Here is a 12887-nt window from a genome sequence, read left to right as displayed (position 1 = left end):
ACCTACAGAGAGGTCACAGATATACCCAGAGCAGCAACACTCCAAAAGCTTCTCTGCACTCCAACAGAAACAGACAGGGAATAAAGATGTGTGGTTGCAATGAAATTATCCCTTCAAAGAAATAACAATAAATGCTGAACTTCCCAATTACAGGGGACATACAAACCTTGGAAACCATTAAGAACCACTTCTTCTGCTGATGAATTATCCAGAGTGCACCGAGCTATTTGCTGAGCTTCACTGTACCATGCTAATTATAAATTAATATATTACTCATTACACAGTCAGGGTCTACAGTCAACTAATGCAGTGCTGCAAAGAGCCTGTTTTGAAACATCCTCCGGTACTTTTATGATCTAGATGTTTAATTTACTTCTGTTCTGGCTTAAATGCAACCAACATGTCATTCTTTCACAAAGAAATATCCCTGCCTCCATCCTACCTCCTCTGGGGCTGGGCAACATAGATGAAAGATGAAACTTAGAAAAGCTTTTTCAATGCTAAGCACTTGCATGATAAATTAACTAAAATAGCATAATTTAAGACTAATTTCTGTGATACTGATTTTTAAATCACTGTTTATCATGGCAGCATGCTGGAGTGCTTCACCTGAAGCTGTGTCCAGGGAAGGTGAGTACCTGACACCCCCATGCTTTGGGTGAGATGGGGAGACAGGGAAAGCATGAGCATCCCAGGCAGCACTCCCAGAGGGATGGGAAGAGTGAAGGGCAGAGCTGCTGGCATCCGAAGTGGCTGTTTATTGGCGTTAGTCTGACTCAGTCTACATCTGCATCCCCAGGCCCTGTGCCAGGCAGCCTTGTGAAGAGGAACATCAGCCTCGCAGATAAGGAGAAAACTTTACATGGATCTGTCTGGCAGGATGAACAGGGGGAAATGGAGCTCTCTTTCTTGGAAAACAGTCTTTAACACTGCATTGTTTCAGGGACCATTCCTGCAGGAATGTGTTTATTTGGCAGACCATTCTTTCCATGCTGTGCTCAACATAACGGAAACAACAAATATCAAGAGGGTCACAGAAGTCAGTCTGGAAACTGCCAATTCCTTCTTTCCAATGAAAGCATCCTGGTGACTCAGCGATACAGGGCAGCTTGGCAGTCCCACAGTGGGGAGACACATCCTTTGGAGAATCCAGTGATTTTCAGCCTTAATAACACGATGACATTGCACTTAGAATATCTAAGAGCACCCCATGTGTGACCAGCAGCTGGACAGGGATGCTGTGAGGGGAAGGCATCAGGAGCTGAGGAGAGGACCCATGAATGCCCATGAATGACCCATGGACAGGAACTAGAGGGGTGTTGGCCTCAGGCTGGAAGGGTTGGTTTGGAAGGGACCTTAAAGATCAGTATTTCCAACCACCCCAAAAGGGACCTTAAAGATAACCTAGTTCCAACCCCCCACCCCCATGGGCAGGGATGCTGCCCACTAGACCAGGTCCTGAAGGGTACTGAAAGAGCTTTAAAGTGTACTGAAGACCTTAAATCTTGGGATTAGAAGGTGGGAATACAGGTATCACTGAGTCACTTCTGTACTGTGATCCTAATAATCTGGTACAGTTTGAAGATCTCTGGCTGAAGCTGGCTAAAGCCCGGAGGGCTCTCAGTTCTGCTTCTGCTTGTAACTTAGAATGCAAAAGCCCCATGTTCACAGGAATCGGTGGTTCCTCTGTGAAACTGAGGCACAGGGGCACATGAATTTTAAGAAAAAGCCTCAATTTTCCTTTACAGTAGGCAAGTATTATGGTGGTGGTTTTGTTTGTTTGTTTGTTTGTTTGTTTGTTGTTTTTGCTGTCACAGGAGCCCAGAGGCAGGGAGGTGCTAAGCCATGGTGTTTACGCTGGCGACTCTTCCCCTCCCAGCCAGGGAGGATGTGTTGTTCTGCATCAGCTAAATCCGCATCCTGCTCACGCTGGAGCGCAGCATCCTGGGTGAAAGGGAGGGAGAGGTTCGGCTTTCAGCCCTCTCACGGTACGTCCCTGCTCCTCCGCAGGCTGCGGGTTATTAATAGCCCGGAATGGCCGCGCGTGGGCTGATGAGCGCGACAGGGGTGACAGAGCGCCTGGCGCTGGACGGGGATGTTGTCCCGGAGTAGGTGGCTCTGCTGGAATCTTGGGACGACCCAGTTAGGAAACTCACCTGTCGGCAAAACGCGTGGACAGGGCCAGCCTGTTCCCCCGCAGCCCCACCTCCAGCCGGGAAAAGACTTTCCCAGAGCATTTTCTGCGCCGGGATGGTTCGTGTCCCCGGGGCTCCCGGCTGGCAGAGCAGGTCCCTCGCCGGGAGATCTGGACCTCCACTTCCATCCGGCTGCAGGATAACGGCGGGGGGGTTCATTACCCGGGAGGGCTCGTTCTCCGCCGACCGCGGGAGATGCGCGTACGCGCTGCGGCGCTGAGCTGCCGCGCCTGCTTCCCCCCCCGTACCGCGGCGGGGGGGGGGGGAGGCGGGGCGGGGCAGAGGGCTCGGCTCGGCTCGGTTTGGCCCCGCTTGGCTCGGTTTGGCCCCGCTCGGCCGGGCTCGGGATGCTGCTGCGAGTGCGCACCGCCGTGGCGCAGCTGGCGGCGGGGCTGGGCGCGGGGCCGGGCGCGCAGCCCCCCGCAGAACCCCGGGGCGGCGGGGCCGGAGCCGGGGCCGGTCGGGGATCGCCGCCGCCAGCCGCGTTCTGCCGGCCGGCCTTCCTGCAGCTGACTCCCGAGGAGCTGCGCCGCGCCGACGACCACACGGGGCGGGCGGTGCAGAGCCCCCGCGACGGCCGCCGCCGCCTGCCCTGGAGCACGGGATACGCAGAGTGAGCGGGGCCGGCCGCGGCCGCGGGGCGGCGGTTTGCAGCCTGGGGAGGGCTGAAGCCTTGGGGACGAAAGTGGGTCGCGGCGGGCGGTGAGCTGCGTCTGTCCCTTTTCCAGCAGCAGCAGCAGCAGCAGCGAGGAGCGAGGAGCGGGCGCTGTGGGTGCCCATGATGGGAGAGCAGCAGCGAGGGGCTGTGCTCTTACCGATCCCCGCGGGGTTCAGGCTCTTCTGTCCGTTTTGTTTTCTGCGCTTTCTGCACAACACCCGCTGTCACCGATGGGTACCGAGGGCGAGGGAGCTGCGGCGCCTCTGGCAGGACGCCTGGGGAGCAGGGAGCTGGGGATTTCTTGGGAGTGAGACTACTTGAGACTTCCCCTTCAAGGACCTGATTGTCGTCTTCTTTCACTAGCTGCGAGTTTCAGCCCTAACTGAAAGCGGGCGGGAACGTCAGACTTTGAAGGCTTTTGCTGCTTATTGCTGTCGGCCCACTCCCACATCCCTTCCTCAATCTGATCTTCCCAATATCCTAGAGAGCTTTATGAGATGTCGATTTCCCCCTGGAGATAGTGGGGTAGGAGTACCCAGAATGAAAAAATCCCCTTTTCGGTGTCCCAAGAGTTCTTTCTGCAAACCACTTGGAAAGTCTGCCCAAAGAAAAATCACCCTGCTGTGTTTAGAGCTTCTTCCTGTGATCAGGTTCTGCAATCTAGACCTGAAATCTGCTGTGTCAGCACAGGCTGGGAAAAGTCAGTGTGACTCTTTTTGCAAAATTTCTGCTGGTTTCATCATCATCACCTTCTCTCCTCCTTCCCTGAGCTCCCTGCTCCCCCCAAGAGGTGATGGGACATGGGTGAGATGTGATTCTCTCTGTGTGTCCCAGGGGTGTATATCTGAGGCTGATGCAGGTTTTGAGGCAATTATTCTGATGTGAAAGAAAGAGCCTTTACACCTTTTTTCCTCCTGGCAGGGTGATAAATGCAGGGAAGAGCCAGCACAATGAGGACCAGGCATGCTGTGAGGTGGTGTTTGTGGAGCAGAGGCCCAGTCCAAGGGGCTGGCTGTCATCCAGGGAAGGCAGCGAGGACCTGGATGGGGTGAGAGCCATGGTGGTTCACAAGCAGGGGCATGACAGGGAAGATGCCCAGGGCATGGGATGGGACACATAGAAATGTGTGCACACTGGGGATCCCTTGGTTCGTGGTGCTTCTCTCTGCCTGCTCCTACCATCCTCCCTCCCCGTGTGACTACACCAGGGCTGGCCCAGGGACACCAGTGGCCCACGTGCCCTGGTGGGCTGCAGAGGTGGCTGCTGTGCTGGCCCTGAGGTGCCTCCTGTTTGGAGGCTGCTGTAGGCACGAGGTGTCTGACGCAGGGCTGGGCTCCAGCCAGGGATCAGCTGTGTCCAGACATCCTTGGGCAGCTGCCCGCATTGCTCCTGCCTGCACTGAGACCTGTGAGACTCGTGTCACTGTCCTCAGCTGGTAGCCCCAGCTGCTCTGAATTCTCCATGCCATCTGCTTCCTTGCAGGCTCATTTAACCTTCCTTCTTCTCCCTGCAGGGCAGGAAAGGTTTTTATTTCCACTACTGGGCCTTGTTTGATGGCCATGCAGGCAGTGGTGCCGCTGTCATGGCATCCGAGAGGCTCCACCTGCACATCTGTGAGCAGCTCCGGGACCTCGTGGAGATCCTGCAGGACCCCTCCCCACCTCCCATCTGTCTCCCACACGAGGCACAGACTGGTTCTGCAGATCCAAACCAGATGTCCTATACAGAGGACCGTGGGGAGGTCCTGAACGATGCTGTGCCACGGTTTCACCTGGAGAAAGCAGTGTCCCATGAGAGCCTGGTGATTGGTGCCATTGAGAATGCCTTTAAGCACATGGTGAGGATCCTCTGCCTGTGGGATCATCTAGGGCATCCCCTGAGAGCACCTCTTTGCTGTCTGTGTCTGCATCAGCTTGACCCCACTGGTAAAAGGCAGCTCTGCAGCAAGGAGGGAACTGCAGGGAGGGCTCCAAGCACGATGATCTCAGAGAGGGCTCTGTGATGCTCTGCATTTTGAGCTTTCAGAATGCACAGGCTTTGGGCTCCAGGCCTGTGTGGTGCAGAAGGCTCTGCCTCACTTTGTTCCAGGAGGCCCACCTGCTCCCCTCCTGTCTTGCTCTTTCCTGCCCCAGTGAAGCCACATCCCTGGCTGCCCCACAAGACCCCTGGCCCCTCAAGTCCTACAGCCACTCCGTGGCTGTGTGGGGAAAGGTACCCTGGCTGGTCTCTGCTTCCCACCTGGAGCTGAGGTGCTGCTGGAGCAGCCAGGTGGTATGTGGGGCTGCCCACCTACCCTGCAGCCTCTCTGTCTCCCCAGGACGAGCAGATCGAGCGGGAGCGGGCATCCCAGCACCTGGCCGGGGGGTGCTGCGCCCTGGCTGCCATCTACCTCATGGGCAAGTTCTACGTGGCCAACGCTGGTGACAGCAGGTACAGCCCCACAGGGCAGCCCTCAGCTTTTGCTCAGTGACTGGGGACACCCCAGTAGAGTGGGGTGGTGCCAGAGTTATGGCTGGTGAGGAACACCCAGCTCCATCCCTGTCTAGGGGAGGGTGAAGGTGGCAGAGCTGGGCAGAGTCATCCCCTGCCTGCTCCATGCCCCGGTGACAATGCACTCTGCTGTGATCTCTGTGTTTGCCAGGTACACAGATAGGGCTGTAGAATTGCCTCCCAAAATCTGGGATGTGGTCTCTTCTTTTCTAACAACATCCTCTCTGCTACCCAGATGGCTCTGGACACCCTGGCCCCTGCTGCTGGCACTGGCCTGGGCTGCAGGTTGGAGAGTGAAAATTGCACTCAGCAAAGCTTTCAAAAATATGCAAGAAGTAATTTTAGAGTACACTTCATAGCAGAGACCTGTTTCAGGAGAAGGACACAAATCTATGTGCAGTGGGAGCTTGGAGCCCAAGAACTTTAATTGCTGTATGTATTTCCAGGGGTGGGCTACTGTAACTGCACCTGTGTGTGCCCACACCCCCAAGCAATGGCAGATGGGCAGGTCCACCTTACATTAAAGGTGACACTGCAGGTGAAGCTGGTTGGAATTGCCCTGTATTTATCATGGGATCAAAGAATGGTTTGGGTAGGAAAGCACCTTAAAGCTCATCTTGTTCCACCCCCTGCCATTTGCAGACACCTTCCACTAGACCAGGTTGTCCCAAGCCCTGTCTGACCTGGCCTTGAACATTTCCAAGAATGGGGCAGCTACAGTTGCTCTGAGTATTTACTGCAGGTTACCTTGTCCTCAGCAGTGTCAGACCAGCAAATACAGGCTCTGGTCAATTTTCTGAGCCTGGATGTGCTTCCAGCTCTGGGACAGAGAAGAAGGAGATCCCTTGTTTTGGGTACAGGTCCCCCTCCATGGCAGCAGCAGCCAGGCACCGGCCAGGCAGGATGTCAGCATGCAGAGTCCTGAGGCTGTAACTGTGCCTCTGAGTAACAGCCACTGCCAGAGCTGAACTCAGCCTGGCCTTACATTGTTGGGGGAGACTCACAGCTGCCAGTGTTGGAGATCCTTGGGCCTACCATGACATCCAGAAACATCTCATAATCAGACCTTTATGTTTTCTTGAGACATTAAACTGTAAGAGCAGACCCAGCAGCAAGTCACAGTGCTACTGTGGGATGGGCACATGTAATTCTGCTGCAGGCAATTTCTGTCCCTACTGTGTGCAGCTCCCCTCTAAAGGGAGTCTTTGGGCTGCTTTTCTAACCATATTCTGTCCTTTGATTTGGTCTGCTTCACTCCCCTCTGCCCCATGTTTCTCTCCCATTTCCCCTTCCTTCCTGCCCCTCTCCTGCACAGGAGGGAGAGATGCCATGCCCTGCCAGGGGGAGCAGTGAATCCAGGAAGCAGCCCCCACCTCAGGCTGGGAAAGGGGTGGGCAGCAGAGGGGAAGGGTTTGCACCACTCCTGGGAATCAGCCCTGGAGAGCCAGGCTCAGTTCCTCTGCCAAGTCTCCTTCTCTCTAATCTCATCCTTCCATGTTTCATTGCAGGGCCATTATCATCCGTAATGGGGAAATCATTCCAATGTCCAGGGAGTTTACTCCAGAGACAGAGAGGCAGAGGCTGCAGTTTTTAGTAAGAAAGACATTTCTTCTAACCTCATTCCTGCTGAAACACCTCATGGCCTCTTCCCAGTCCCCTGTGCTGCCTGCTGGACTGCTGCCATGGTGGGGTTCTGGACCCAAGGGCAGCCCCATGGCTGGGACCTGCTGTTGGCACTTGTCCATCCCAGACTGCTTCCTGGGATGGGAAGAGGCACTGGGATGCAGGGAGCTGGCACGGGGGCATCTTGTGGCTGGCAGAGCCCTGGTTTGCTGTGGGCTCAGTGTGAGGGTCTGTGACAGTGACACTGGCAGAGCTGGGACATGGAGAGCCCAGGCTTTTGGCATGGGGCTGGATTGGTACGTTTGCATGGAGCCAGTTTGGTCCATCTGGTCCTGTTGCTGTCCAGGGAACAGGGAGCATCCCCTGCCTGGGCTGCTGTGACCTGGAGGAGTGCAGCTTCGCTCCCTCCATCCGCTGTGCTCCCTTTCAGTGTCAGGGGAGCTGCAGTGCTCCTGCCGAGTCCTACTTTCTTCCCTGGCTGCTCCCCAGAGAGCCACAGCTGATGTGTGCCAACAGTCTCTGTCTTTCGCCCTGGAAGCTCCTTGTCCCTCTCCTGGATGAACCCCCTGGTGCCACCCAGGGAGACTCTTTAAGCTTATAAAGACCTCTCTGAGGGCAGCACAGGGGAGGAGGAGTTTGTGTTGGAGAAGGTCTTGCTGGATGAAATTTCCTGGCTTGCAATGTACTTGGAAAAACACTGAGGTGTTTTTTCTTGAATCTATTTTTGAATGACCGAGAGGAGGAAACTGCTGTGATCAGAATCCTCCTCAGCTGGCTGCGAGGGGCAGGGCACAGGCTGGGCACAGGCACATGCTGCTCTGCCACGTGATGCTCAGGCTGTGGTCAGGGCTCCCCCAGAGTGGGTTGGGGGTCTCCGTGCCTCTGCCCCAACCCCCTGCCATCCCATCTTCCCAAGGGATCTCCTCTTCTCTTCCTGCTTTTCTTTCCCCTTCAGCATTTTCCAACACTCCCTGTTCCCGGTCCCCTCCACACTGTGCTCCATGAGGGCTTGGTGCTGCCCTGGGTAGGGCTCTGTGCTGCTGCTTGTCCCTTGTCACGGTCACAGCTGGGACACTTTCAGAAAGGACCCATCACTCTTTTCCTTGGGTGAGTGCCATGTCCTGCACTGAGCCTGGGATCCTGGGAGGTTTGCAGCTATGACTCCCTCTGGGTAAATTCCAGCTTCTCTTGGAATTTTTGGGGGTTTGATTGTTTGATCCCTTTTGGAGATCTTTATTTCCCAAAACTCTCTATGCAAAAGCTTCACCTTCTTGCTGAGTGCTGGCATGTCTGTCCTCAGCTCCAGTTTCCCCTCTGGCTTAGCACAGGTGGGTGGTTTGAAGCTGCTTTACCAGCACCTGTTCAAGCGGCTCCAAGCAGCCGTGGTTATCCCACCACGGAATGTTGTAGCCGAAGTCCCGGTGGACGGTGGATCCTGATCTGGGCAGGGCTGGATCCACAGATCCTGCTCTCCCAGCCCTGTGCCTGAGCCAACACTCCTTTCTGCAGGCATTGCTAAGGCCTGAGCTGCTGGGGAAGGAGTTCACCCACCTGGAGTTCCCCCGCAGGATCCAGCCCAAGGAGCTGGGGAAGAAGATGCTCTACAGGGACCAGAACATGAATGGCTGGTAACCCCCAACCCGCCGGTGGCACTGGGGTCCTGCTGCGGTGGCTGCTCATCTCTGGCGCCCCATCCCACGGGGCAGGGGGCTCTGGCACACTGGGTACCCAGGTCCCAAGTGGTCAGCAGAGGTGCTGGAAGCTTCACCTGCTGACACCTTGTCTCTGGCTTATTTTAACCAGGGCTTACAAAAAGATAGAAGAGGATGACCTGAAGTTTCCACTTATCTTTGGGGAAGGCAAAAAGGTAAAGTACTGTGGCAGAAGCTTGGCAGGGGTTGTTTCCTGCCTGCTCTCACTGTTTTGGGGGATTTCAGCTCATTTTTGGTAGTGCTGTCATCACCAATTCTCAGCTGGGAATGGAACTGGAGATAAAGCTGCTTAAAGTTCTCTTTTGATTCCACCATTCTCCAGGCTCGGATGATGGCCACAATTGGGGTCACGAGAGGCCTGGGAGACCACGACCTCAAGGTGTTCAGCTCCAACATCCACATCAAGCCCTTCCTGTCCTGCTTCCCAGAGGTAAGCCTGGCTGCCAGCCGCTTTGCACCCAGGGGTCCCTGCAATAGCCAGAGCCACTCGGCAGGACCAGATCCATGATATGCCCAGGGCAGCAGGAGCCTCCTCTGCCGCTCACCCTTGCTTCTTGCCCTGTTGCCTGCCAGGTCAGGGTTTATGACCTCACGCAGTACGAGCACTGCCCTGACGATGTTCTGGTGCTGGGCACCGACGGGCTCTGGGATGTCACCAATGACAAGGAGGTGGCTGCTGTGGTGATGGAGGTGCTGACGAGCTATGAGCCCAACGACCCGTGCAGGTGAGCTGCAAGTGGACAGGGGGACGGGCATGTCGTGCACTCTACCCCCTCCCCTTGGCCTGGCTCCTCGGAGCAGCGTTGTGGCCACGCATCCCTCTGGGCTCCACAGAGTGCATTGCTCCCCTGGATGTGCCTATCTGAGCCCGGATCTCTCCAGGGGACCCTTTCCTGCAGCTTTAGCTGCTCTAGCTTCTTCCTCCTTGCCAGGATGCTGCATCAGGGGGTCTGGGGTCACTGCTGAGCCGTACTCTGCTGTGCCTCCAGGTACACCATGGTGGCCCAGGAGCTGGTGGTGCGGTCACGGGGGGTGCTGAAGGAGCGTGGCTGGCGGCTGGCCAATGACAAGCTGGGCTCTGGTGATGACATCTCTGTTTTTGTGATCCCCCTGGGTGGCCCCGGCAACTACACGTGATGCTGAATGAGCCTGGGGCAGCAGGGCTCACCTTGCCTGGATGGAAACACTGTGGAGTGGGACACTAAGGCTGCCTCAGGGCCACACCTCCTCTAAGCACTTGTTTTTTGAGCCAACTGCAAGAAGAGTAAGAAACCTGGAGCCTCAGTCTGTGCTGCTGTCCAGAGCATCCCCCTCCACCTGCTTGCATCCCTGTCCCAGGTGGAGATGGAGAGGTCTTGGATAGAGTGTGAACACTGGGGTTGAGGGATGTTTTTATGCTGCTACTTTCTCAATGCTGTGAAAAGCCTGAAGGCTCCTTGGCTCCTCAGCACATCCTTTGCCTCTTGCCATGCCTATGCTGACTGCAGCCCTGTGTGACAGCCATGGGGCTGCTGGGGCACTCATACCTGCTGCAGTCACCCCCAGTCTCCTGCCCTGTGATGCTTTGGCCAGTGACACTGAAGCTGCTGTTGGAGGTGGGAGCTGGGGCTCAGATGGGATGTGACTGGGAGTAAAGTCCCACAGGCAGCTGGGCAATGCTAAGCCTGGCACGAGTCCAGTTGTGGCCCCACAATGGCCATCCCAGCCTTGTGCTCCCAATTTTCAGCCCCTCACACCTTCATTCTGTCATGGACTTTGTCTCAGTCTCCAGTCTGGGAGATTGGAGCAGTGACCAAGCTCTGCCATGCACCCAGAGCCCTGAGGAGGGATAAGCAATTGCACCAGCACTGGCTGTGCCAGAGGTTCTACCCCCATCTTCTCATGCCTTGAGTCGCTGCAGTGCTTCTGGAGCCAATTCTTTATTAACTAGAGAGCTGAGCTGGAAAATGTCTAAATCCTTTCTTGGTGTGGAGAGTCCATGAATGTATGTCTGTATTTTGGAGTGATTCTGAGTTAGCAGCCTTACACAGAGCAGCCCTATTCAGGTGAGCTTAACAGCTTAACTGCACTGGATCTGCTTAGCCCAGGGCTGGAACCCACAGTAAAAGCAGCTTGGTGTGACCAGGGCAGGGAAAGACAGCTCCCATGTTTTCCTTAATGATCTCAGAACTGGTGCAGAGGGGAGCTGAGCAGTTGATCTCTGCACTGGATTTTTGCATCACACACGTCTCTAACCCGGACCATCCATTTCCCAGACCTCTGCAGAGTCCTAAACTGTGAGGGATTGTCCCATCCTGCAGTGTGGGGATGGGGGGAGCTGAGCCATGGTTCCTTGTTTGGAAAGGGCTCTGTGGCACCAGTAGTTTGTGTCCTGTCACTGGGTGCAGCCAGCTTTTGTCAAGTGTCACCTCTAGTGAATGTTGTTTGTGTCCTGTAACCAGTGAGATGTAAATAAACTGGGTGCACACAATGGAAAGTGAAAGTTATGCACAAGATTTGAACCTGTTGGCATCCATGCTGAAGGGAGTGGTGCTGGGGCCGGGAGCCTGTCCTTGTGTAGCACTGTGTGTTTAAATAAAGATTTTGCCACTCACAGTCCTACTTCAAAGTCTTTCTTTGCAGAGCTCCTGCAAAGAAGCCTTAGTGAAAAGCCAATTAGCCCTGATTAATTTATGTAGGCAGGCAAACAGGCCTGCGCAGAGCCATGTGTGCTGCTGTCCATCTGCCCTTGGCATGGTCAGAGCCCATGCAGCATCCACCCAGCTCCCGTGGGCAGTGGGAACCGCTGGTGTGCTGCCAGGCTCAGCATGGTGCTGCCGCGGGATTCGGATCCCTGGCTCTGGCTGGGAGGCAGCAGCAATGGCCAGTCTGGTGGGAACAGGAACATCACACCCGGAATGGAAGGGAGAAAAGGCTCATGGTTTTCCTGTCTGCGGGGGAGGGAGTGGGGCAGGCTGTGGCTCTGAGGAATGTGACTATCCCTCTCCGGGAGTTCAGGCACTCAAACAGCAGCTACTTCTGCCTCGAGGGTGGGCTGCCTGCCGGAAACAGCCATCCCCACCCTCTGACGGCCACCTGGTACCCCTGATACTCCTGATGCTGTCTTCACACTTGTTTGCACAGCCCCGTTCCCCTGGCACATTCCTTTTCATGCTGGTGGCTGAGAACTGGCTCTGCTTTTCCAGGTCACTGCCCGGCTGCTGGATAAGACAAGGAGGCTGTGGCTGCTGCATTTAAAGCTTCCTCTGTGGTTCCCTTTTTTACTAAGGAAACATTTCCTTTGGAACCAACTCCTGGCCTGGGGCTTGATAAATAAAGAAAAATAGTCTGCAAGTCCTTAAAATAGCAGCGGTTTATGAGCCTGGGTCTGGGCCAGGCTCCTGGGGCTGCCTTTCCCTGGCTGATGGACGGGAACTCTGCCCTGCAGCTGGATGTCATGGGGGGAGCAGCCGCCTGGTCCCCCCCGACAGCCCATGGTGGGCACGGGGACCGGAGCCCCACCAGTGGCACTGGGGTCACCTTAATGCGGGGCGCGGCACGTCAGAGCCCCCCTCTGCCAGCGCCCCTTGGAGGGGACCCTGGGGACAAGGCATGTCCCTCAGCCACCTCTGTGCCTGTCGCTGTGGGAAGTGGCCTTTGCTGCTGCTCTTACCTGCCACGGGGGCGTTTGAGGGCAGCAGCTCAGCCCCTCCCGGCAGCTGGGGTCGCCCCCTCCCCACTTGGCCTCGGGAACCTGAACCGGTAAAACGCCCTCGGGGCGCCCACGGGCTCCGCGGGGAAACACCGGGGGCTTCGGGGTGTCCCGGAGCCGGGCGGGGGCAGCGCTGGAAAGGGCTCGGCTCGGCTCGGCACAGCCCCGCACGGCTCGGCACAGCCCTGCACGGCACAGCCCCGCACGGCTCGGCACAGCCCCGCACGGCACAGCCCATCACGGCACAGCCCCGCACGGCTCGGCACAGCTCCCCCCGGCACAGCCCATCACGGCACAGCCCCGCACGGCTCGGCACAGCCCCGCACGGCACAGCCCCGCACGGCACAGCCCATCACGGCACAGCCCCGCACGGCTCGGCACAGCTCCCCCCGGCACAGCCCATCACGGCACAGCCCCGCACGGCCCGGCACAGCCCCGCACGGCACAGCCCATCACGGCACAGCCCATCACGGCACAGCCCCGCGCGGCACAGCTCATCACGGCACAGCCCCGCGCGG

At 56.7% G+C, this 12887-nt stretch overlaps 1 protein-coding gene across 1 annotated transcript; it reads left to right on the top strand.

The window, feature by feature from the left end:
• The first annotated feature begins 2542 nt into the window (after window positions 1-2542).
• Window positions 2543-11273, top strand: PPM1J (protein phosphatase, Mg2+/Mn2+ dependent 1J). The gene is made up of 10 exons (XM_053998126.1): window positions 2543-2808; window positions 3775-3901; window positions 4367-4690; window positions 5171-5283; window positions 6852-6936; window positions 8476-8594; window positions 8770-8833; window positions 9001-9108; window positions 9252-9403; window positions 9668-11273. Exons 1-10 carry the CDS (start codon window positions 2543-2545, stop codon window positions 9813-9815), a joined length of 1506 nt encoding a protein of 501 aa, XP_053854101.1. The 3' UTR covers window positions 9816-11273.
• The last annotated feature ends 1614 nt before the right edge of the window (window positions 11274-12887 follow it).

Source organism: Vidua macroura, chromosome 24 (genome assembly GCF_024509145.1).
Source record: "Vidua macroura isolate BioBank_ID:100142 chromosome 24, ASM2450914v1, whole genome shotgun sequence".
Classification (NCBI taxonomy): domain Eukaryota; kingdom Metazoa; phylum Chordata; class Aves; order Passeriformes; family Viduidae; genus Vidua; species Vidua macroura.
This window is presented reverse-complemented; position numbering and strand designations above follow the sequence as displayed.